The sequence below is a fragment of the Loa loa genome (genome assembly GCF_000183805.2).
Source record: "Loa loa unplaced genomic scaffold supercont3.8, whole genome shotgun sequence".
Classification (NCBI taxonomy): Eukaryota; Metazoa; Nematoda; class Chromadorea; order Rhabditida; family Onchocercidae; genus Loa; species Loa loa.
Window position 1 is genome coordinate 439,247 of NW_018108188.1, and position 24,126 is coordinate 463,372.

Consider the following 24,126-nt stretch of genomic DNA (forward strand, 5'->3'; position numbering starts at 1 on the left):
TGTGTGTGTGTGTGTGTGTGTGTGTGTGTGTGTGTGTGTGTGTGTGTGTGTGTGTGTGTGTGTGTGTGTGTGTGTGTGTGTGTGTGTGTGTGCATGTATGTATGTATGTATGTATGTATGTGTATATGTATGTACCTATTGGCTACGAAAGGCCTGTTTTATTTGTAAGTAGATATAACTATAGGACCAATCGGAAGCCATAACTGCTATTTTTTCCACTTTTCCTCCACAATTCGCGTCACTTCGTCATCAGTCCATCCCCAGATGTTCTCAAGCCTTAAGGCTTTCTCAGATGACCTCAAACCTGAAAGCTTTCTCAGGTATTCCCAATCCTTAAGCATCTATTGTCATTTCTGAAAGTATGGCATACTTCCATCATTTGCCGAAATGACCTCTTTTTTTTCATTTTCAATATTATACCATTTCCTTTAATCAAATTCCCATTTAGAAGCTTTGATCTGATCCAGTTTTCTGGTTAAAAATTTTGAATAAAAAACAAAAATGGAAGAGACAAAAACCATATGAAGGAAAAATCAGCAAGGTAACACAAAGGGACTTATATTCAGTAAAAAGCAAAAAAAATGAAGATATGAATGAGTGGATTTATCCGGAAAAAAACATCAAATTTCCCTTCCCGTCTTCCCGTTTGGATAACTCAATCTCTATTTCAAAACTTCACTACGATTGAGAAATTGGCACTAATTATCTCCCCCAAAATGCTTAATCCCATGTCATTCAATACTTTCCAACTTTTGCACTCCTTTATCCGGTTAAACTCAACATCTTCCTCATTCCGGCATTCCTTATCTACTTGTATTGTTCATCCTTCAATATTGTGTTAATCATGACTTCATCCATTTCGTTTCCTACAAGACAATGTTCCAGGATAATTTTGATTGGTAATGTTAATACAGATTCCATATTACTGACTGATTATTTATCTTCAAGCATTGTGCTTGTTAGGTTGAAAAAAAAATTGATGAAGTTAGTAAAGAACGAAATAAACGATGTCCATATTTTGTTTATTTTTTATTTTTAATTTTTTCTTTTTTTGAAGAATTTTCATCGAATTGTCCTGTTAAACTGAGTTCTTAACTTTTTTCAACTTATTCCTCAGTGTTAAAAGATATGGTGAAGTAACTATATATGGTCATGACAGTTTTCAACGGAATTGCTCTTATAAAAGTTGTAGAAGCTCGTGATCTCCGACCTACCGAGTGGTCGAAAAGGTTGGTACAATGGATCACTTCTCTGTTTTATGTTTCTAGGTTTTTTTTCTGTTTTATTTTTTTCTTCTCTGTTTTATGCTTCTAGAATTAGGATGACACTTGCTTATGTCATAAACCTATCAAAGCGACATGTAGTGGCTGGACTTCCATTGCAATACCTCTAGAAAATTCAGTAGCGAAAGGTGTTGTCTCCAAGCATCCCACTAAACAAACCCCTATGAAGGAATCTTGTTGGATTAACAAATCATTCAGTGGACAGCGGTGACATTAAAGAGATGTTTTGAGAAGTTTTTATTTCGGTTAAAAAATCCTTTCACAGATTTACAACAAATTTGAAAGAGACGGCATTATTGGATGTATATGTAAATATTGATTGTGATGAGAATCATATCGGTGAAACATTGACCCGTCCGAAGACTTGCATGCCTGTTTGGAACGAGGATTATGAGGTTTCATCTTAGTTCTATTTAAATTGTGCCAATAATTTGAAATTATGAACACTGGACAATGTTGATTGTGATACGACAAAAATTTTTATTTTCACAGACTGAAGTTCATGATGGTCGTGAGCTTGCATTTACCGTGTTTCATGACTGCGCCTTACCTCCTGATGATTTTGTGGCGAACTGTCGCATACTATTCGAGGATCTCAAAATTTGGACAAAAAATGACGTCTGGGTATGAACTGAAACTCCTTATAGAAATCATTATGTTTGAATTAGGAGGGAAGGAATATTTAAGAGACATCTGGATTTTGTATTTTATCTTTCTAGATTGATCTAGAGCCACATGGAAAGCTCCATTTGCTCATTGAATTGCAAGGTTCATTAAGTGAAGGTTAGCATAAATTTCGCCAACTTTTTAAAATTTCTAAATTTTCGAGATAGATTCATCAACTTCGAAAGTTTTATTAAGTCCATTATTGCTTCGCAAAATGGAATTGCTCATGCAGCGGGTTATAGGAAGACTTTCTTGAAGAAAAGTTCACTGTAAAATTGTATTTATTTAGAGACACCTCAAAATAATGCTAGTAAGAAAGAGCGGGTTTTTCGGGAACACATCGATGCATTCAGTAGTCGACAACGGCGAGGTGCAATGCGCCGAAAAATCCATGAGGTTTTTAATTATTTCCTTGCAAGCAGCAATTCATTTAAATAAGCATAATTTGATGCCTTGTTCTGCTTGATAACTTTTGTCTGCTGCTTTTTCCCTTTTCTATTTCAGGAAAATGAGGCTACCAATGTCAAAGTAAATTTATCTAATTCAAAAAGAAAATCCTGTAAAGTTATTGTAATTCAGCTTAATTTAGGTTACGGGACACAAATTTATAGCCTTATTTTTGCGACAGCCAACTTTTTGCGCCCATTGTAAAGATTTTATTTGGGGACTTGGCAAACAAGGTTACCAATGTCAAAGTAAGTTAAAGTTATATATCTAAATTAAAAATTTGGCTCAAGGGATAACAAGAAGGAACAAAACTAGAAGTCCTTTTTTATTTTTATAAAATTTTTATTTTTGACGGATATTTCTTAGTTATTTCTTAGTATTTCTTAGGTATTTCTTAATTCCTTAGTTTGGTATTTCTTACCTGTAATTCGTAATTTTGTGAGATGTATAGACGGAAGGATGATGTTTATTCTCTTCTATAACTTTTCATACCATCCCTGGATTACTTTTGTCCTTTGGCTAATGTAATTTTCGTCATACTGAGATCTGAAAGCATTGAGAAACGTAGTATTATCGTTCTAACTCAGAGATTGAACGAACATATAGTCTGTTGTCGTCAACATTTTTTAGAAAGAAAAACAGGTGTGAAAAAGTTTAACAAAAGCGTTAGATACCTGTTAGGTATCCGAATTTAAACTTCATTTTGTGATTTTTTAATTTTTTTATAAATACATCTTTTGACGGAAATATACACATAGTTTGAGATACCTAACATGTCTTGTGATATGTCTTATGAATTTGAATATGTCTTATGATTTGAAGGGAACGACGCAATATTATAAATAAGAAATTAAACTGTTGGAAGTCAAATTTATTTTGAAACTAATTTAAACCTTCAAAATTTTCATGAAGTTTACGAATGGCCTTGTTTTCTTAAGTTTTTGGGAAATAAAATCCGAGAATTTCAACCGAGAAAGTTTTTCAATATTAGAAAAGGATTGAAATTGTGTTTTAAGCATGCACTGTAGTTGTACACAAACGATGTCATGAACAAGTGATATGGAAATGTCCCGGAAGTCGGACCAATGCCATCGATGAATTGCAAACTGAAGCAGCCAAGGTAAACTTTTCCCTTCACTGTTCATTCCTGTGTTGAAATAAAACTTTTAAATATATAGAAATACTCAAATTCACATCATGATGGAAGGATGCTGGATATAATAGTTAATCCTAATGTATTTCTACAAAATGTTGCTCCCAAAGTTCATCACTTTGAAGATCCGAGAGAATTTTCATGAAACTAATAATCTTTTAATTCTACCAGTTCTTCGCAATTTCTTGGAATCTTTCAGCCCCAGAAATTCTTTTTAATTACAAAAAATATATTACATGATAATGGAATTAAATTAAAGGCAGATTTCTGTAATCTTTGGTTTTAAATACTTCAAAAACAATACTTCTCATCTCAATTTACTTCTTAAACAAGCAACAAATTTGAGCTAATATTAGCTTTTCCCCAAGTACTTTTGAAGGGCATTCTTTAGATAAAGGAAACCTAAAATTTACCAATTCATTTCGATTTTTGTGATTTGGATGGATTTTTGAGATTTTTCGAGATCCAAAATGGTTCTTTGCATCTTATTTAGGTGAATGTTTTCATCTCAACTATCTTTTTCTCTACTTTTGTTTTACATTTTTAATTACTCAACAACCTTTGATAGGATCCACCAAATTTTTAAACCACTTCCATAGAGCTTATTTTTGGATACGAGTTTTGCTAAAATAAATATCTTACAGCAGGGCCTTGGTCGATTCAACATTAATATGCCGCATCGTTTCACAGTTCACAGTTATAAGCGGCCAACATTTTGCGATCATTGTGGTTCAATGCTCTATGGCTTGATCAATCAAGGATTACAGTGCTCTGTTTGTAAACTCAATGTACACAAACGGTTTGTTATTTTAATTTTGATTCTTTCAAACCTCATTTCCGGCTGAGAACTTTGATCCAATTATCCAATTATCCAATGCACGTTCTCTCCTTTCCATCCATTGCATTGTTCAAAATCTCTTTACTCACGTTATTTAACAAACTTATAGTACTTAATACCATGGGATCACACTTTATAATGAAATCTATGACTGAACGATGTCATTATGAATTTTCACTGAATGACAGGAACTTGTGTCTCTATCAACAAATATGTTATTCTGAATATAATCATCAAGATTTCTCAGATAAATACCGCGGTTGCTGGAATAAGAGTGCATCGGATGAATACAGTCAGAATCTAAACGTCCCTGGCAAAAAATTCGATGCTTACCTGATTTGACCATGCATCTGTCCTAGTCCTTTCTTCTCTATTCTAGCACAGTTTCCGTCGTCATCACAATGTTTATCAAAAAATATGAAGAAACTTCATGTGACAAATTGATTTATTATTGTTAGTTATCAATATAATGCTTACATCTTTTCGCATATTTATTGTCGTAGGAATTTGTAACTGACAGTATTTTCAATCCAGTCTAAAGGAATCCCATAAGCGAGCAGGCCATTTTGAAGTCGTGATTTGGCTGAGCTCATGAATGCGAGTTTCTTTGTCAAATACCAAGCAAATCTCCTCTCGTCTTTCATTCTGCGAATTCTTCCCCCTTCCAACTTGAAAATCTTTTGTTGAAATCTAAAAACACATTAAAATAAAAAAAGCGCACGCTGGTTAAAATACTAATTAATTAGAAAATAGTCTCGATTGTTATTACTCAGTAACCGACAAAAGTTTACTTCTCCCATTTGTTCTTGTCGAAAAATGAGGATTTGTAGTAAGTTTTGCGAAATTTTAAAAGTTTTTACATTTGTTACATCCTTTTATGAAGCCATTTTCGAATTCAAAGAAATTTATCAAAAGTTTTGTGAACATAATTGTGTTTAATTCAGTTTGTTAAAGGATTTTCCATCTTTAATTTAATTCAGTAGTTCCCTATTCGTGATCCGCAAGGGTAGCGGTGCGGTGCGGTGATTAGAAAACAGGTGGAGATTGTTCTTATAAATGTTTGATAAACTAATACATTAAAAGTTTCGATTCAAGTTTCTTTTCAAACTAACAGAATTGGTTATTTTTGAAACTTATGACCTCTGCTATAAATAAAAGAAAACACCAAAATGATCCTTGCTCAATAAAGAATTGAGAACCACTGATTTAAAAGAATTATAAAATTTATTTTTGAATTGTACTTATGGTACTTCAATCATACAAGTATAGTAAACCGCACGTAATATTATTGTAGTTGCCAGCGTAATGTCGCCAATAACTGTGGGATCAATGCGAAGCAAATGGCGTTGGAACTTGCTCAACTCGGTTTGACCGGTGATAAAATGTCAATTAGGTGTAAGAAAAAGGTACGTAACTGATTTGAATATCTTTTCTCTTTGTTTGTTTCAATCATCATCGATACGGAAGTCATCCAGGGTACAAACCGAACTTTCTCAGCATGCTGAAGAGCAGTTGTATTCTTTTCCTGTTTTTTCCATTTCATTTTTTCTTTTTCCTTGTTGTTCGAAAATCATTTTATGACTCTTAAATCCATAATCCTCATTCAAGCAGTGATGTTTGAACTTTATGCTTGAAATTCCACTGAGCTTTGCAAACGCAGGAACAATAAGTGATGTGTTTTTCTCACGGGCAAAGTTATTCTAAGCAATGAAAATATTAGCTGTGAAATATCGATACTGATGTCGTTTATTATCGTTATAGTTGTAATTATCAACATTATCTTCACTTTATCATCACTTCAGCACTTAGATAACTATACCTCAAATTCGGATGGAAAGTGTATTAATTAACTTTTATAGCTGGAATATCTGGGAAATGATGAGTATTTTTAACGGAAAGAAAAAAACCCACAGATTTTTGAATATTTTTTAGTGATTTTAGCAGATGTTCATTTAAGGAAAACATTTATTTGAACTAGAATTTTTTCAAATATACACTTAGATAGAAATGTAACAATTATTATTAATTAGATCATATTTTTAGGAAAAAAATTCCAAATATTCGTCTTTTTCTGACTGTTTTTTGATTCAGTTTTCTTCACGTTTAGACGGATAATATATTTTTAGCAAAAAGAAAAGAAATTCATAGATTTCTGAATATTTTTTAATAATTTTAATAGATGTTCACATAAGAAAAACATATATCTGAAATAGATTTTTTTTCAAAAATTTATTTATAACACTAGGAAACCATTTGCGCTTAATTCATCAGTTCATTAAGCCTTGGGATTTTTTTTCTTTTTTTTTTGCCCAGTTTAACGCTTCATCTAACCCTCTTCCACATGACATTTTTGATCCTTTCATTCAATCCGTTTCGCACTTATCTAGTAATTTATGAAACGTTTGAAATTTAATGCCACTTAAAAAAACATCTAACCGATTTTCTTGTCGCAAAACAGTTTGTTCAATGAATTTCTCTTTAGTCCTCATTTCCTTTCCGTCCGAAAAGTCTTCATCTCAGTCACTCATACTAATATAGACCGAATTTTGATTTTCCACTAAAGACTACAGATTTCTCGCATAATTGTTTTATCTGGTTACTTTTGCTCTAATTATTTCTGACCGCAATTTTCCCTTCTTAACAACTAATCAGTATATCTTGGTATGACATCGATCTCAATTTTAGAGTTACTAACCTATGTACAAGTATCCAAAAGTATTCTTATCTTTACAGATGCATCACATTCTGATTTCCTTGCTTACTGGCTTATTTTTGCCACGAAATTCATGCATTCATACACTCATGCACTCTTATCATATCACATCATTATACATATACCTTTAGTATTGAGTACTTCATATTGCTCAAAACAAAAAGGAGAAAAAAACAAATATAAAAGTAACTTAATCATTGTAAAAGAAGCGATGATATGACATTATTGGGCTATGCCAAATATCTTCTTTTCAGTTGTTTGCCTTATTTCAAAACATTTCGTTAGTATGTAAATATTTCTATCTCATTTTCCTGCTCTACCTCTCTTTTATTTTCTTCTCCAGATAGCTGCATTAATTGGTCATTTGAAAAGAATTAAAATTTTTCTTTCACTTTCTTCCGAAATCCATAACAAATTGATGAAGTGCAATTCTAGTTTTAGCCCCTGTAAATCATATTATATGTTCATCCATATTTTTCAGCCTTTTTTTCCTGATTATTAAGATGACATCTAGGTGACGTTGTTCTATTCGTCCACATACAGCTGCGCTTTTGGCTCATAACATTTCAGGACTGAGTAAACTTTCACAGGCAAACTGGTCTTCTTCTTTTGTACTGTAAATTAAGTAATGATCAAAAATTTTATTCAATTTGCAATTTATATTTCCAGCCATCAATAATGTCTGGGGATGTTTGTGATGAGCCGAGCGCACTATTAGCAGGAGCAGTCCCAGCTACTACTTCAATAACCCAAATAATTTCCAAACCTGAGATCGGCAAGTTCTACAATCCAATTTTCACTCGAATTTCAAATTTCACATAAATTTCATAACACTTAACTAAAAATCTTACCTGTTGTTAATTCCACAATATATATCTTTTATATGGGTGACTAATTTCACCATCGAATCACTCCATTCTAACTTTTGTGAGCTATTTGGCTCTTATCAATAAATCTCATAGCATATATCTTCCTCAATTCAGTTTTATGTCGAGTCGTACTGCTATGATTATACATCAAATTCTCAAAATAATCCCTTGCAAAATTCTGCAATTTCTAAAAATTTCCGAATGGTTCCTTATCTCATTTCTGAATCTTTATTCCATCAGTTTTACTTCCATTCGAAAAGTAAAATTACAAAGAAAAATGTGTATGAATAATTAATGCAAAGATAATAAACACTATGTAAATACAGCGAAAGAAGAGCTTAATGATGATGGGGACTCAAATGACAGTGCAAATATTCTTGTAAAACCAACTGCTGTAACTATTAATGATTTTACTTTTATCAATGTTCTTGGCAAAGGATCATTTGGGAAGGTACGTTAACATCATCGGATTTTTTATTTACAGTTAGAAAGGAAATGTCCTTGTGATATTGTTTATGATATATTTGAAATCTTAATATAATTTTCGTTTTAGTCCCAACTTACTTTGAGTGCATCTGAATTTTCGATATGTCATCATAAGTACAGAATTGATCAATTAATCTATTTTGAGTTTAAGTACTTGAACCAATGATGTAGGGTTGATATCAAATGTCACCATTTCATTTGATTAGATCATCATCTCTTTGCAGATATCCTCGGAATTTTGTCTTTCACAGTGACCTCCGGGATACTATATCTCATTCTTTTTCAGGTAATGCTAGCAGAGCATAAGAAAACCGGTGAAGTATACGCAGTGAAAATATTAAAGAAAGAGGTGATACTGCAGGACGATGATGTTGACTGTACTATGTGTGAAAAAAGGATATTAGCTTTAGCAGCAAGACATCCATTTCTTACAGCCATACATTCTTGTTTTCAAACTGTGGTAAGTTTTCGCTCTTCTAATTGTCACATTACATCGTCTTTTCATTAACTTCTTTTCTTTGCCTATGTCTATTTATTTGTGATCGCAAGAATTTGATCGTTAATTGCAAGGTTAAGATGCAACAGTCAAAGGAAATGAATGAGCAAAAGATTAGAAGGAAAATTAATTAAGATAATCCCATGCATAAACTCAGGTTAGTTCGAATTTTTCAGGATCGATTGTTTTTTGTTATGGAATATGTAAATGGTGGTGATCTGATGTTCCAAATACAAAGGGCACGAAAATTCGATGAGCCACGTGCTCGTTTTTATGCTGCCGAAGTTACCTGCGCATTACAATTCTTGCATCGCAATGCTGTTATTTATCGGTTAGTTGTACTATTTGCTTAGAAATTTATCCTTAAAATAGCTATTAAATATGTTTTCCCAGAATTTATCGATGGATATCATGCATGTAAATATTTGATTCAATAATAACTGCAGAATGACGATGATATGATGCAAATCTTTGTTATTTCTTGAAGTAATTTAAGAAATTTTTAGTGATCTTAAACTTGATAACATTCTTTTGGATGCTGAAGGACACTGCCGATTAGCGGATTTCGGCATGTGTAAAGAAGGCATTACTAATTCCAAGCTTACTTCAACATTTTGTGGTACACCAGACTATATTGCGCCAGAGGTAGGTGATTGAGTAATGGTGGTGATGGTGATGGGATGGTAAACACTGTGACACAAGTTCATATATTTGTGAAGTTTCTAGTGTCTCAACGCCCTCTTTAACCTTTCGCATTATGGAATAAAACTTTTGTTCAGGTACTGGAAGAAATGGAGTACGGTGCATCAGTAGACTGGTGGGCGCTAGGTGTTTTCATGTATGAAATGATGGCTGGACAACCACCATTTGAAGCTGACAATGAGGATGAGCTCTTTGAAGCCATTTTGCACGATGATGTCCTTTATCCCGTATGGCTTTCCAAGGAAGCAGTCAGCATTTTAAAAGCGGTAATTTAAATTTCAACCTTTAATTCAATCTGTGGAAATCATTTGGTTCGAGTGCTGTGAATTCGAAATCAATATTCTCAGTAATATGCATCCGATGTCATACGCAATTTTACCGATTAATTAAATCTTAATACTGATTACCTGTTATTAGTATCCTCCGATATACGATATACTTTGGCTCCTTCTGATAAACATACGTGACATATCGATCTCAAATTAACTCATAATCACTACTAATATTATCGTAGTGGTCAAGTAATATTAAAATTACTTTCATTTTGTTCTGTTAAATCATCAATAAATTTTAAATTATTGTTTTCAACTTACTACTTGAATTACTCAGAAAACTTGAAATCTCACTTTCCGGAGGTTTTAACAATAGAGGGAAATACAAATGCTAAGATATATGTTCAGCGATATGCAAACAACCAATTGCTTCCTTCAGTTGATGACGAAAAATCCTACGAAACGGTTGGGTTGCATGCAATCAGGAAATGGTGAAGATACAATTCGTACGCATCCGTTTTTCTGGGATATCGATTGGGAAGCATTGGAGGCACGACGAGTCAAACCTCCTTTCAAGCCTAAAATTGTAAGTGAATTTTTTATTTTTGATATGATGAGATAGGAGTGAGTTCGGATAATGGATGTGTTCTAAAGCTAATTAATGGGACATTCACTTAACGAAGCTTGCAGTTTGCTTTTTTTGTATGATATTTCATATTTTTTCAATTCATTAAAATACCTAGAATCTCTGTTTTTAATTTTTGCTTGGTTCAATTTTAGAAGTCAAAACGTGACATAAGCAATTTTGATACTGACTTTACGAAGGAAGAGCCAGTACTTACGCCAACCGAACTAGCCGTTTCCAGGGCAATAAATCAAGAGGAGTTCCACAATTTCTCATTCGTAAATCCTAATTTCACACTTAATTATTGATATTTCATCTCTTTTCTTGTCTCTTTTTTAACTAATTGGTCATACTAATTGATACAGAATATTTGATCTCGTTTATTTTCCTCTTTTTTATTTTAAATCTCATATGAATTAGTGTCATATTCCCCTGAGAGTTCTTAAAATGTTTTCTTTTATAAGGTTTTAAATTTTGTTTCCAAAAATTTTCGACATCGATTTCCCTTAAATTTAGATAGTCTCTCTCGGAAGAAATCGAAAAATAATTCTTTTCCCAAAAAATAATTTCATCTTTGTAATGATTTTCGTACTTCTGAGCTTAATCGAGATGATTGTGTAAGTTATGTTATAAAAAACTGACTTTGTTCACATTTTTGTCTTTCAAAGTCAAGAAAATATTCCGTGGCAGTAAAGCCGTTAGTTTCGAAAAGTCTTTATTGAAGTGGGATATTCTTATTTGCATGAAATTGGATTCGGATCATGAGTTATAGATTTGGATTCATGCTTTAGTTTTCTTTAATTTAAATTCGTAGCTCAAGCTGTAGTTTCTGTACCCAATAATTAAATATAACAATGATATTCAGATTTTGCCGCTTGTATTTTTCCTCAACTTGATTTCTATCTCTCCGAAGCGTTCCACTCATCAAATGATCTCATTTCAATTTTGTTTCATGTCTCAGTTTCACTCTCAAATCCTACAACCCATTTCAAAACTATTGATTGCTCTTTTTTGTTAATCCGTGATTTAACTTTCTGATCCGGCATTTTTCCGAAAAACAAATTAACCGGTTACTATTTGCATGCGCGCTGCTTTGTATCTTTCTTTCTTGTCTTGTGGCCTAATCTGCATTGTATAATTACTGAGCCAATTCCTTTCTTGCTTGAAAAATAATCATCAAATTTTATTTCTTTTCAAAAAAACCCCATTTCCGCCTTATCTTAAAATATCTTGCCTGGTAACAAGTTTTATAATTTGATTTTTTGGGATTTGGAAATTTCTCAGAACAAAGAAAAATTCTTGAATGATTATTTAAATAATCAAAATATATCAGTTGTCAGTAGATGTTAAGAGTCTGTTTTGATTTTACGGGCAGATCAGACACCTTTCACTATAAAGTCCGATACTGTTACATGAAATACACCTCACTGGGGCTGTAAGTATTTGATGTATTATTTTGATAGATACTTCAAGTACAAAGTGAGTTTACTTTCCTTTGTTTTTTTAGAGCTTATTCACCGTCTGTGTTAACCTGTTTATTTCATTAACATAGAAATATTGGTAGTCTTGAATTCTAATTATTGATTCCTTCCGGAAATTCTTTTAAGCAGTTTTTTATCTTTAAATAAACAAGTTTTGTTGAATCAGTCATATCTTTTTCCTTTTGGCCTGATTTGTAAACTGTTATTATTCATATCAGCCACTGCTAAAGTCGCTGATTTTTCACGATTTCATCTTTGTTAAAATATCAGTAAGGGAACGTTTTGGAAATCAAACTTTTTGTGCAATAACAGAAAATTTTTTAAATTAGGAGAAAAAATTATGATTTTTTCTGCGAATCTTAATTTTTAATAATTTGTGATAACTATCGCACGATTCCAAAAACATTGTCCAGTGCATTGGCCAATGTTTTTGGAATTACATCAATAATTTTTTCTTTTTGAATAAATTATTTAGTAAATTTAACTGGATGGCACATCTGTCGAAACGTAATGCAGGTGTCCTATGCTTAGCTCAGGGAGGTCGGAAATCTTACGTTGAGTAAAAGAGCAAGGGTTGACTACCTGACTTCCAATATGAATGCAGACAGCAAAGGTATAGCTCAGTAAATAGTATTAAGGCTCAAAATGTAGCATGAAATACATTCTGCATGGATAAGTGATTGGATTTTAATCAATTACCAAACTTTAGAAAATCTTTCTTGAAATCTTTCAGAATCCCATAGCTTCTCATGCAGAAGAGAGATAAATATAAGTAAATAAATAAATAAATATTTTATTATTATTATTAAAAAATTAAAATATAAAAAAATTTTTTAAAAATTAGAAAAAATTTAAAATGTTTAAAATATATTTAAATATAAATAAATATGTAAAATTTATTTATATTTATATGGACGGAGACACCTCGGGAAAAGTAGTAGGACAAGACTGCTTATCTGGATTTAAAAAAGTGAGTTAAGATTTCGTGCAATTAATGTTATGGTTTTTCTGAAGGTTGACCATTAAGCAAACTTTGCATGCTGATTTGATTGGTTATCAGTTTTCAGAATGCCAAGAAACAACTCAATTGTGTTTTTTCGATGCTTCAGAAGCATATATGACAAGAGATGATTGACAATGACAGTTCAGTGAATGAGAAAGAACTATAAATATTAAATAAAAGGGATGATTATTGCAACTATAAATTCTTAGAGACATACAGAATAAGATCCAACGCAGTGAACTGTTGGCAAGCCTTAAATTATGTGCTTTAAATTAAAAGTGATTTTAGAAATGATAGACTGAAGACATTTCCCTATATTGGTACCTGTACATGTATTAATGGATTATTTTGATCATATCGCGTCATTTTAATCGGTTCCTCTATCGATATCTGAAAAGTAATACGATATTTACACTTCTTATATCATACATTTCCATGAACAATACTTGACGATGAATTAGAATTGCACTGAAATCATTACAAAAATTAAATTGGATTCAAGCATAACAAAAATGAAAGAAAAGTTGAAATTTAAGAATTACCACACTGTATTATTATTGTTAATAAAGAGTTTTATCAGTCGATAAGTCTGAAATTCATATTCCATCTTCTTTCTTTTTTCTAATCTTGGAAGTACAATGCCGTCATGAGAAAAAAAAAGGGTAAAAAACACCTTTAGGATCCTACCATGCCCAATTTCCGATTTCGTTTGGAAATCATCTCTTCATTGCTTATTTCATCGTTTAAATTAACCATTGATCTGACTGTATTGCTGAATATTACCTCAGCAGTGAAAAAAATTTTATCGCGGGATTTTAAATAATCCAAGGATGCATATGGATCCATTACAACTCTAAATTTCAAGATATTTCAATTACTGTTAATAAAGATGACAAGTAGAAAATAATTGAAGAAAGAAATTTTTTGTTTTTTGCGCATTTTTCACTTTCTTCAACTGATCACCTTATGATAGTCTTTTGTGTGTATTCTTAATGTCCGTTCACCTGACTTTGGGCATTTTAACAAGTTTGCGCAGCCCAGCCTGAACGTCAAGCAATATTTCCGAATCCATGGGTAGGTCATCATCGGTTGTCTCTTCAATACTTTTCTCGCTATTCTGAAGAGTGGATACATCAGCGTGAACATAATGTTAAATTTTAAAACATTAATGTTGGAAATAAATTTTGCACAAACCTTTTGTAGTTTGCTAAATTTACTCCAAAATGGTAGACCATCTTCATCGAATAGCTTTCCTTCATTGTCATTGTTGATCACTTTTGGAATTGGTTTCTAAAATATGAAAACTTAGATTTCACCACGAAGGTTAGTCGAAAACCTTTTTTGGACAAAAAGATTGAAATCATCAAGATGACTTTGTCGCAGACATAATTTTGAGTCAGGTTAGATTAGGCTCAGTTCCATTTGGTGCTAACGTCTAATGCTTCTTGATTTTTTTTCCTGTCTATAAAACTTGTTTTCTTATTTACATTTTTTTGAAATACTTTAGTGAATTTTAGTGGATTAAACCTTGAGTAAAATAATTTTAATATCTTCCTCTCTCATTCCTGGTTCATACCTGAAAAATCTTGCTCGTTTCTCAATATGTGATTTAAGAAAATCTTTGATCCGTTCCGATTTATTAAAATTTATATTCCGAAATCTCCAAAATAAAATGGAAGTTTTGGAAGGCTCTACAACCGATACATTATAGGACAAGGGTTTTGTCATTGGTTTCTATCAGCATATTTTCATATCTGACGTAAATTATAATTAAATGTTACATCTTTTTCATGTCAAGTGCATACAACAGTTTTCATATATTACCTGTTAAGATTTTTTAATGAAATAGCTTAAAAATACCTCTCAACTCGACGTCTGAATGGAAATTTCTCATCTGCACTCCGTAATGGTATTTCTGGCACTTCCTAAAAGATGGAAAAGAAAATGATGCAAATTTATCATTCATTATCATCCTTTTAGACGCATCAGTCGGAAGCATTTTTAGCTAAGAAGAAAGTATGAATAAGTGATAGGTCAAATGATCTTTCTTTTTTGATGTTTCAGATTCTCAGGTTGAAGGATTGTTTGATGAAAAACCGAATGCACAATGGTAGGGCCCACATTTTATTCTTTCATTCCTATTTGCATGATGATAAGATATATCTCAATAATAAATTTAAATACCTCCTTGAAAATGCTTCCTTTCCGCAATTCATTCCGTTTTTTAATTTTTTCAACAAATTTTTGCACTGATGCATCTTGCATAGGACGGCTAAAGAATGCTTTGATCCTTTTCCGGACATCTCAAAATAATATTTTGGAAATGAAATATTTAAAATAGCATACAAAAACATTTGAAATACATTTCAAAATGTAGCAAAAGCGAGCCAGATTTCAAAGGACTCTTCTAAATCACAGCAGCATAACCAACCCAAACTCTATTAAAAAGGAAGCTTTAAAATAAAAATGTGATACTTCTAATGCTTTGCCGACTTGATAAAGAAGGCGACCATCCGGGAATTCTGTGCCACGATTGTAATGTTTCACAGGAATTTCTGCAAATGATAATGGTAAAGTGCAAGTAAGAAGGTAAGAAGATAACCTTAGCTTAATCCTTCGGACTATGGAGGGTATTTGAAATATCAAGGTTCTCATTATTTGCACATGAACGAGAATGAGGACAAAATGAATTTTGAAAGCCATATGTCAGTTGTACTTAAATTTTTTTTATTAAGGGATTTCAGCAGAAAGTTATTTCGAAAAAAAGTTATGAAATCAAAGGTCCACTTTGTAGGAAATTAACTGTTTCAGTACCGAATTAAACATGAATTTTTTTGACTTCAAAAATAGTTTGACCAAATTGTTCGGAGTCGAAAAATAGTGATTCATCATTGTTATAAGTCACTGGAGGATAGCTTAATTAGAAAGTTTTAGAAGATCAAAATTACAAAAGCACTGTTTAGGTATAATGAACATTATTGTTAAAATCCATGAGCGAAAGTGTAACTGATATATCCAAATCAGTAGGTCATTTCGTCCCTTTTACTAATTGCTTATCAAAATTTCCTGTCAAGAGTTCTGCTAGATTGACAATACAAGAAGCACTTCGACAGCGCTATTCCAAATTGTTGTCAACGTCGGGATGAGTTTGAAAGTAGACATGATGGAAGCGGAAAAAACAAAATATAACACAATATTGAAAGTTTGAAGACGCGAATATGGAATCATTGTAAGATCAAGGCTTCAGTAAATGGACTGATGAACATTTGGTGAGAAGGAGGAAGAGAAATGTGTGACATGTGGTATCATTGAAGTTTTGATCTTTTGAAATAAGTGAAATATAACAGAACAAATTAAATAACGCACTTGACTGCTACCTTTCTTTTGTGCTTCCTTTGGCATTCTTGGACCGCAATATCCGGCATCCTATGAATTGTTGAGTCACTGGTTGTAGAATGAGCTTCTGATGGCGCTCTTGTTGACTCGTGTGATTCAGTATTTTTGAGACTTCTTCGCAATTCAGTCTTTCTACAACACTACCTTTCTTACTTGATTTAAGCATTCTCTTTACTCATTTTAAAAAGCATATAGGATGTTACGATTAACAAATAATTTTTCCGCTCACACTTATAGTACCCTATTCTAAGTTATTTATAATCAGTGTAAGTTTATCATGAGTGTGCCTTAGTCCTCTTCTCTATTAGATAAATAATTAACTGAGGTAATTCTTCCTGTTTCTCAATAAAATGTACTATTTCTTTCAGTTTGTTAGGATATTATGAAGGATTATGGAGGATTCTTATGGAAGATTCATCCCATTAAGAATCTGAACGTCTGATCTAATGATTATGGTTTGATCATTAGCTCCAACTATTATTTTGGTATTGGTACTTAATTAATGAGCTACGCAAATAAGTAAAAACGATTGAAGAATTATAAAACCTTGGCCGCTGCGCTGATTTTGAGATTTTGCTCGGAATTTTGCTTGATTGTCGCTCGGTTCCTTCTAAAAAAGTATAAAAATTATATTTATTGAAGTTGAAATAGCAAGTAAACATTGAACTTCAAAATGATTTTTTTTTTTGGGAAGAAACCAAAATATTCCCTACAAGTAACTTATAAGTTATGAAACACTACTATGCTACACCTCTTTTAATCGAAGTTTTTGCTTCTTTTTGCTCTTTTTCACTTCTTTCCCTTCCAATTCTCGTTTCTTTGCTATTTTCTTTCCGATGGTCAATTGAATATTCGTCACGTTTCCGACGTAAGTGTGATCCATGTGATTTTTCGTTTCTATGCTTATCTGATGATCGTTTTCTGTTACGCTTCCATGAACTAACAGATCTTTGAAATAGACGTTTTCGTAATCTTGGCAAGAATAATTTTTTTTGCCTTTCTGAAAATTAGTTTTTAAATTTCAAAGCCTAGGCCAAATATGGCACCAAAGATTATTATATAGTGTTACGCAGCTGTCTTTTAACGAAAATTTTTTAAAATACCTGATGTTGCATTTGAATGTCTTTCACATTTAGTATGTTTACTTCCAAATGGTCCCATATTACTGTAATAATCTGATGCTTAATAAACTGAATTCTTTTGCATTTTAAATGAATTCAATTCATTTTAAGAAAGTCATAGTTCAATTACCATCAAAGTGCCAGCAAAAAATGATGTGACAAGCCGATCAGCAAAAAAATCTGAGAATGAACGACGTGAAATGCAAATGAAAAATTTTATCCATCTTCACTTCCATGAATTTCACATAAATTTACATAAATTTTAGCATTTTAAAAAAATGAAAAGAGACTTTTGTGAATAGTTGTACTTCATATGTCCGTAATTGTAATCGCAAAATATAGGTCGTTTAAACTGATGATTTTTTTACATTTTATCTATCAAAACGGATTATAAAAAAATTATTTTACTTGTTTGTGGTTTGGCACTTTTAGTCAGTAATCACTGATATCTCACCATGTGGAAGGAATTTTTGTCATTTTTAACTAATGTAGTAAACATCGTAAAATCCTTCGAAAGATAAAGTGATCTTATCAGGCGAAGAAAAGTTGGGAATGCTGAATAAAAGCTTTAAGTGATGGATATGATAAATGAATTCTTATTGCATTAGTAGAATTTAAAATAGAATTTCCAATGGATATCACAAGCTGATAGTTATTCAGGGCTGAATAGAAGTTTAGTTATTTCGTTCCTTTATATCGAATATGTTCAGTTTTGGCTGACTAATATTGCACAAATGACTAGCTGTCTTTCTAAGTAGCAAAAATGTGCGATTGTAATCAATTAGTGCGCCCACAATAACAAATAAACACGTGGACGAAAGACATCCATCCATTTGCTTTATAACCATATAAGTTTTTTCCGAGAAGTTAATTAATTAAATGACTTCAAAACTCCACAAATTTTAGTTTATTTGTAAATATGAAAAGATGAAACAGTCAACAACAGTTGAATGTATCGATTAACTTCCTATATCTCTCGTACACTGTTCTTGTGTTTTCTCCATGTTATCATCAATTTCTTTATCCATATCACGATTCTGAGTTACTTGTCCTTTTGATTTCGATGTTCCAACTTTGTCTCGCAAACTATGCTGTGTCAATTCAGGCTGCATTTCAGTCGGATTTACGATTTTGATTCTATAAAAATCTTTGCGAACGAAAGGTTATACCGTCAATTATATAAAATAAGCATCAAATAATGGTTATTATCAATGATGGTGATTATGTCGATGACAGCACCGATAAGAAAGAAACCTTCGTGAAAGTTCTTCCTTTAGTGATTTGTCTCGTTGACGCCTCATAATTGTTGATCCTGCAAATTGAATGAATGTCAATCATATCTCGATTCATTGATCACATTACTAAACTTCCTTGCTTATGCATCAAAAGTGAATGGACTTAATCTATTCTAGTACTACTCATAATTTTTCCTTTTATGGATAGTCTGTCAAGACCAGATTTATCTTTTATATAAAAAAATTAGAACATTCTATAGCTAAAAAATAAACCATTTTATGAAGTCTCTTTATCTTGCAGTTCTTGTTTATTAGCTCAGACAGAGAAAGGACAATATTTTACTTTAAATTACGAAATGACAATAATTTTTCAAGTTTTCCAAATATATTTTTTTTATTTTTCTTTGACTTTTTTCTAAATTATTTCCGAAAGTGCAATACTTGTTTGTCTTCCATGTGTTGACAATGCGTTCTTTTTTTTTCTGATTTTGATTTTGAAAATTTCATAAAATCTCTGTTTCGTTTAAACTCCTGACTACTGATCCAAGAACCGGTTTGTTTCATTTCCACATCAGTTATTGGATCCTTTTTTGTATATGATCCAGGCTTACTGATGGATTGTTTCGCATCCAGTGGTTTCATTTCTTTTCGCTGGCTTTTCTTTCCTGTTATCAAAAACATCAATATATTTTAAAAATTTTGGTAGTTAAGAAACTTGCAGTTGGATGGCGATCAATTGCAGTCATTGATTTCTTTTACCTTTCACTTCTACATGACTTTTTACCGAAGTTGATTTACTCCCAAATGAACCCATATTGCTGTATTTATCGTATATTTCAGAAGCTGAAAAAAGCATGCTTCAACGAAATAGAAAAGCTTAAATTTTTCAAAATATTACTTATTAGAAGCAAAAGCAATCACCAACCTTACCAACTCACATCTATCAATAAACTATACTTTGTCATGCAATGAAGAGAACTTTAAATAATTCCATTTAATATTTCAGTTACATTCTTTTCATGCAATGTATGAAATGAAACGTGCAATGTAACACAGATCTCTTAGCAAATAAGGTGGACAATGTTGTTGACAATTGCTAATATGCAAAATAGCAAATTTATTCATTGAATTACATTCAGAATCCAAGAATACTTGAATTTAATTTACATGATTCAAAGTAGTTAAATAAGATATATTTTCTCAAAGTATATCATTAGTATTTCGGCAAACGGAAATAACTGGCGACATGCAAGCAGAAGAAGCTGATATTCGTTCCGAGACACATGTAGCTCTTACCGAGTGCGTCTTATTTGAAATGCTGCATGTTAAGTTCTCCACAACTCTCATAATAAATTAGGGATAGTAATACTGTTTGACTGTACTTACTTCAGAGTCTCATTGATTAGGAAGTTATTGAACTCACATATTTTCTGATAACATTAATGTGGTATTAATGAAGTTCTTATCATTTTTCTACTGATTTATTAATTTATTAAGTGAATTAGCTTATGACTCATGCAGTACTTTACACTGAAAATTACAAGTTAGTTTTTTAAATTTATGGTTTAAAAATGAAAATATTGACTTTTGCGTGCAAAAAAACACGTACCTAGAAAAGTGAACCATAAATATCGCAGGGGAGAATTAATAATTAACGAAAGAGAATCCCTGTAATCTCTTCATAATACTTTATTATTGTAATTGATTGTATAAAGTGTTTTATCAGTATTAATATCTTTTTTCGAACCACTGTTCACTACTATCAGTAAAAACATTACAGTGATATGACAGAACATGTAGTAACTTGTCTCAACAAATCATCTGATAACATCATCTTACGTACAAGACGTCGCAATTACTTACTCAAAATAGAAAATTTTGCCAAATTCTCGGAAAAAATCGCCCTGGTAATTTTTATTTTAGATATAGTAATGGTAAAACACGACTGCATGCTAATATCAAACATACTTCTCCCATTTCTTTTCTTTAAAAACTAAAAGTTAAACGCTTATTTCTTTATCGTATGACAATCTGAGACAATTCTAAATGTTTATCCATCAAAGATTTATGCAAGTGGCAGTTCTGCTGTTTATACAAAAGCAAACGAAACAATATTTGAAGGAAAAACCATCCCTGCTCACTCAATCCTGTCAAAGTAAATGATATTTCAGTTGGTGAAACGCGGAAAAGTACCACCAGCAATTGATCTATCTTGCTATAACGTTGGCGCTGTACGTACATTGACTGATTTTGTTGCTGGAGTAGATAGGCGTAATTTACGTCTGAGTGATAATATTCTTACCGATTTGCTCCAACTAGCACGCATTTTCCGCATGAATCAATTTACCTCACTAATCGCAGAGGTTTGTTAAAGTTTCTTCATCTCTAAACAAAATAATAAAAATAAAGGGCACGTATGAATGAATACTTATTGAATGCCTATCAACATTTTATAAAACGACACGCCAAGTTCAAAATCTTAAAAGTTAAACTAGTAGATCACCTCTGAAAAACAGCTTGATATATTCAGCACGTTATTGAAAAAGTGGAAAAAGGACCACAATCGAATCTTTTATTAGCTTTAAATTTGATATCTTCTGACTGGAGCATGTTTTTGCGCATTAATGAAACATCAGCGCTTGTGGAATCTGCCGCCAAAAATATCAACGAAGTGACTACTTCAACTTTTTTCTATATTCTTCCAGCATCGGTTTTGGTTATGCTTTATAGCAGGTAATTCTTTGATGGTAAAGCTTATCAAGATGCCATTACATCTTACTTATTTTATCATTGAAAACATAAGAAAAGTAAATTTTTCGTCTTTCCAGCAATCAACAGACGATGTAAACTTTTTACTTGTCTAAAAAGAAAAATAAGAATCCATATTTAATGTTTTTCTCAGGAAGTTAGAAATCCAAAAAATTCAAAACTATGCCAATTTATGTGATATTTTGCAATTTTTATAACAAAGATGTGACGTAGACATATCATCCGAGGTCGAGCTAAGTCAGCGTTTGATTCACTGGCTCAAGAAAATGATCCGGACAGATAGCGAAGCCGAAATTCTCTTTTCGTGCATCCGGTCACCATTCCTATCACCAAAAGATCGTGAAATCATTCGAGAAAAATGCATTGGATTACCAAAAAGTGTAGATGACTTGCTCCTTTGCACATATTTGCATAATATTTTATTTGTTAATTGTAACATTCGCTTCTCTCCATAACGTCCTATATAATCTGTAATGATACTATCAAGTACTGACAAGACTATTACCATTATCTGGTCAATTACTCCATCGTAATCACTGCTAGGTTACATATCATTTAGTCAGTTGGCGACACTTATTACGACAAACTTGGAACCATTCCATCCAGTTTACCTATAGTATAGAAAATATCCGTTGTCCTATCTTATTAATTATTTAGTAAAAGTTTTCGGACGTATCGTACTACGCTTTAATTTATATCTTATTTCTCATTATAGCATACTTCGCGGGAGCATTTCCAAAAAGTATCAAAAGTGGTACAAGTCGCAGGGAATAATTTTAAATTACATCACTTTCACATGAGCAGTTGTTGGGCACTCAAACATTTATGATCTAATCGCTATAAAAGTGTAATTTAATCGTTTTCAATTTAAATAATGAATTATCGAAATTCAGATGATAAATACGATCGAGAATACGCTAAACTCACCACGTAATCATCGCTGTTGTGTGATTCGTGAGCATGTTGAACGACATTATCCACGTTGCGGGATTCCAGACAACAACAATTATTTCAAAATAAATGTCATCAATATAATGACTAAAGCAATAAAGGATAAAAATAAGAAGTAAATGGTTTCACGATAGCTTAAAATAAATAAATATTTCAGAGAAGGTTGTTTAGTCAGCTCTTTATTTTTTACTTGTGACCAACCATATCAATCTCATCTCATTATGGTGACACTTTGTAAATAATTATCATTTTGAGGGAATAGAGAAGCAGCATATAAAGTGAGGTAGAATTTTATTTTCTAGGTATGAAAGTTACAAATGACTACAGTTGTGCGAACTAATTAAATACACAGATTTGCATGAAGATTTATAGGTTGTAATTAAAAAGCCACTTCTGCTATATGCTGTTTCATGTAAATTGATTTCTACGGCAATTTAACAGAAATTTATAATAAAATAAATTGAAAGATAGCTAAAAAGAAATACGATTGTTTACACTTCCTTTAGGGATGAAAAACTTGCGTTGCCTTCAAAACATTTGTTAAATGACTTATCGACGGCTTGTGAAAGCAGTAGCCATTCAGGAAGTTTGGATCGAATGACACAGAGAATAAGTTAGTTCAGGAAATCCTTACACTTCTACTCAGACTTTCATTGTCTTTTCTTCTGCTTCACTAAATAATCCAAATTGTTATATTTATAGAAACTTTCAAATTTTCACTGATTAATTGAATGTTTTCTAGCCACAATAATGTGCCGCCTTAGTTTAGTACATACTCTTCTTGAATTCTCATCTGCTTTGATTCTCATCTGCTATGATAATCATCTGCTTTGATTCTCATCTGCTTTGATAATCATCTGCTTTGATTTCACTTGAAATCACAAAGCATATCTCTATGTCAACTTTTTTGGTTGTTGTATTCCGTAAATTTCAATACTTTGGTTTATTTCATATTTGTTAATATTGCATTTCGAATACATTTCAAATACATGAACGAATTTCAAATCCAAATTTACTGACTTTTAAAAACAATAGATTGGTGCACTCAGTTTCTCCGGAAATCATTCACCGTTCTTACTTGGAGGTGAGCTGGGAGAGGGAGAGACGGGCGTTTCAGAATATATATTTTGTAAAGCATATATTTTTCTCAGAATATTTTTTTGTACAATTTTCTTCCCAAATTTTTTTTTCTTTTTTGGAATTTTAGAGTGAATTATATGTTAAAATTAATAAGACAATAGAAAGTTTTTAGAAATTGTTCTACAATAAAACAATGCAAGAAGCAGTCAATTAAATTTTGAATAAAATAGATGAGATAGAAATAAATACAAACTGATGATCAATTGAAAGTGATTATATCAATGCATTGCATTTAAGGACTATGCAATATTGTTGGCCTAATGCTTGAAATATGACTTATTAAATTAGGGCGTATTGTTTAAAATGTGGCTGTTAAATTGGGTGTGTCATCATTTGCACAGAATAGACAATTTGTCAAATTTTGTTTTGGATTTGGTTTTAGTTTTTAAACATTAACTTCAAATTCCTTCTAAAACGACAGTTTCCGTATGTGAAAGATTTAAATGATTGAATACTTATTCAACACGAGAAAGTTTATAG

At 31.9% G+C, this 24,126-nt stretch overlaps 6 protein-coding genes across 6 annotated transcripts; 3 read left to right on the plus strand and 3 right to left on the minus strand.

The window, feature by feature from the left end:
* Window positions 1-1,051: 1,051 nt before the first annotated feature.
* Window positions 1,052-10,858, plus strand: LOAG_04164 (AGC/PKC/ETA protein kinase; the record flags this gene model as incomplete). The annotated part of the gene is made up of 18 exons (XM_020446523.1): window positions 1,052-1,229; window positions 1,549-1,678; window positions 1,776-1,907; window positions 2,003-2,066; window positions 2,239-2,345; window positions 2,539-2,644; window positions 3,413-3,516; window positions 4,194-4,348; window positions 5,682-5,793; window positions 7,770-7,879; window positions 8,243-8,250; window positions 8,296-8,420; window positions 8,742-8,915; window positions 9,128-9,282; window positions 9,458-9,596; window positions 9,731-9,919; window positions 10,365-10,511; window positions 10,706-10,858. Exons 1-18 carry the CDS (start codon window positions 1,147-1,149, stop codon window positions 10,856-10,858), a joined length of 2,193 nt encoding a protein of 730 aa, XP_020303152.1. The 5' UTR covers window positions 1,052-1,146.
* Window positions 10,859-13,346: 2,488 nt separating this feature from the next.
* On the minus strand, window positions 13,347-13,880 carry LOAG_16573 (hypothetical protein; the record flags this gene model as incomplete). Its single annotated transcript, XM_020449226.1, has 2 exons — window positions 13,347-13,424; window positions 13,722-13,880. 2 exons carry the CDS (start codon window positions 13,878-13,880, stop codon window positions 13,347-13,349), a joined length of 237 nt encoding a protein of 78 aa, XP_020307295.1.
* Window positions 13,881-14,034: 154 nt separating this feature from the next.
* On the minus strand, window positions 14,035-17,591 carry LOAG_16574 (hypothetical protein; the record flags this gene model as incomplete). Its single annotated transcript, XM_003139702.2, has 10 exons — window positions 14,035-14,151; window positions 14,229-14,324; window positions 14,562-14,610; window positions 14,895-14,959; window positions 15,219-15,337; window positions 15,510-15,589; window positions 16,401-16,562; window positions 16,977-17,040; window positions 17,182-17,430; window positions 17,534-17,591. The coding sequence occupies 10 exons, from the start codon at window positions 17,589-17,591 to the stop codon at window positions 14,035-14,037; spliced, it is 1,059 nt and encodes a 352-aa protein (XP_003139750.2).
* A 919-nt stretch (window positions 17,592-18,510) lies between these two features.
* Window positions 18,511-19,600, minus strand: LOAG_04166 (hypothetical protein; the record flags this gene model as incomplete). The annotated part of the gene is made up of 4 exons (XM_003139703.1): window positions 18,511-18,688; window positions 18,806-18,863; window positions 19,338-19,451; window positions 19,546-19,600. The coding sequence occupies 4 exons, from the start codon at window positions 19,598-19,600 to the stop codon at window positions 18,511-18,513; spliced, it is 405 nt and encodes a 134-aa protein (XP_003139751.1).
* Window positions 19,601-20,570: 970 nt separating this feature from the next.
* On the plus strand, window positions 20,571-22,010 carry LOAG_16575 (hypothetical protein; the record flags this gene model as incomplete). Its single annotated transcript, XM_020449227.1, has 4 exons — window positions 20,571-20,693; window positions 20,958-21,149; window positions 21,317-21,519; window positions 21,758-22,010. The coding sequence occupies 4 exons, from the start codon at window positions 20,571-20,573 to the stop codon at window positions 22,008-22,010; spliced, it is 771 nt and encodes a 256-aa protein (XP_020307296.1).
* Window positions 22,011-22,448: 438 nt separating this feature from the next.
* Window positions 22,449-23,124, plus strand: LOAG_16576 (hypothetical protein; the record flags this gene model as incomplete). Its single annotated transcript, XM_020449228.1, has 2 exons — window positions 22,449-22,621; window positions 23,013-23,124. 2 exons carry the CDS (start codon window positions 22,449-22,451, stop codon window positions 23,122-23,124), a joined length of 285 nt encoding a protein of 94 aa, XP_020307297.1.
* Window positions 23,125-24,126: the final 1,002 nt, after the last annotated feature.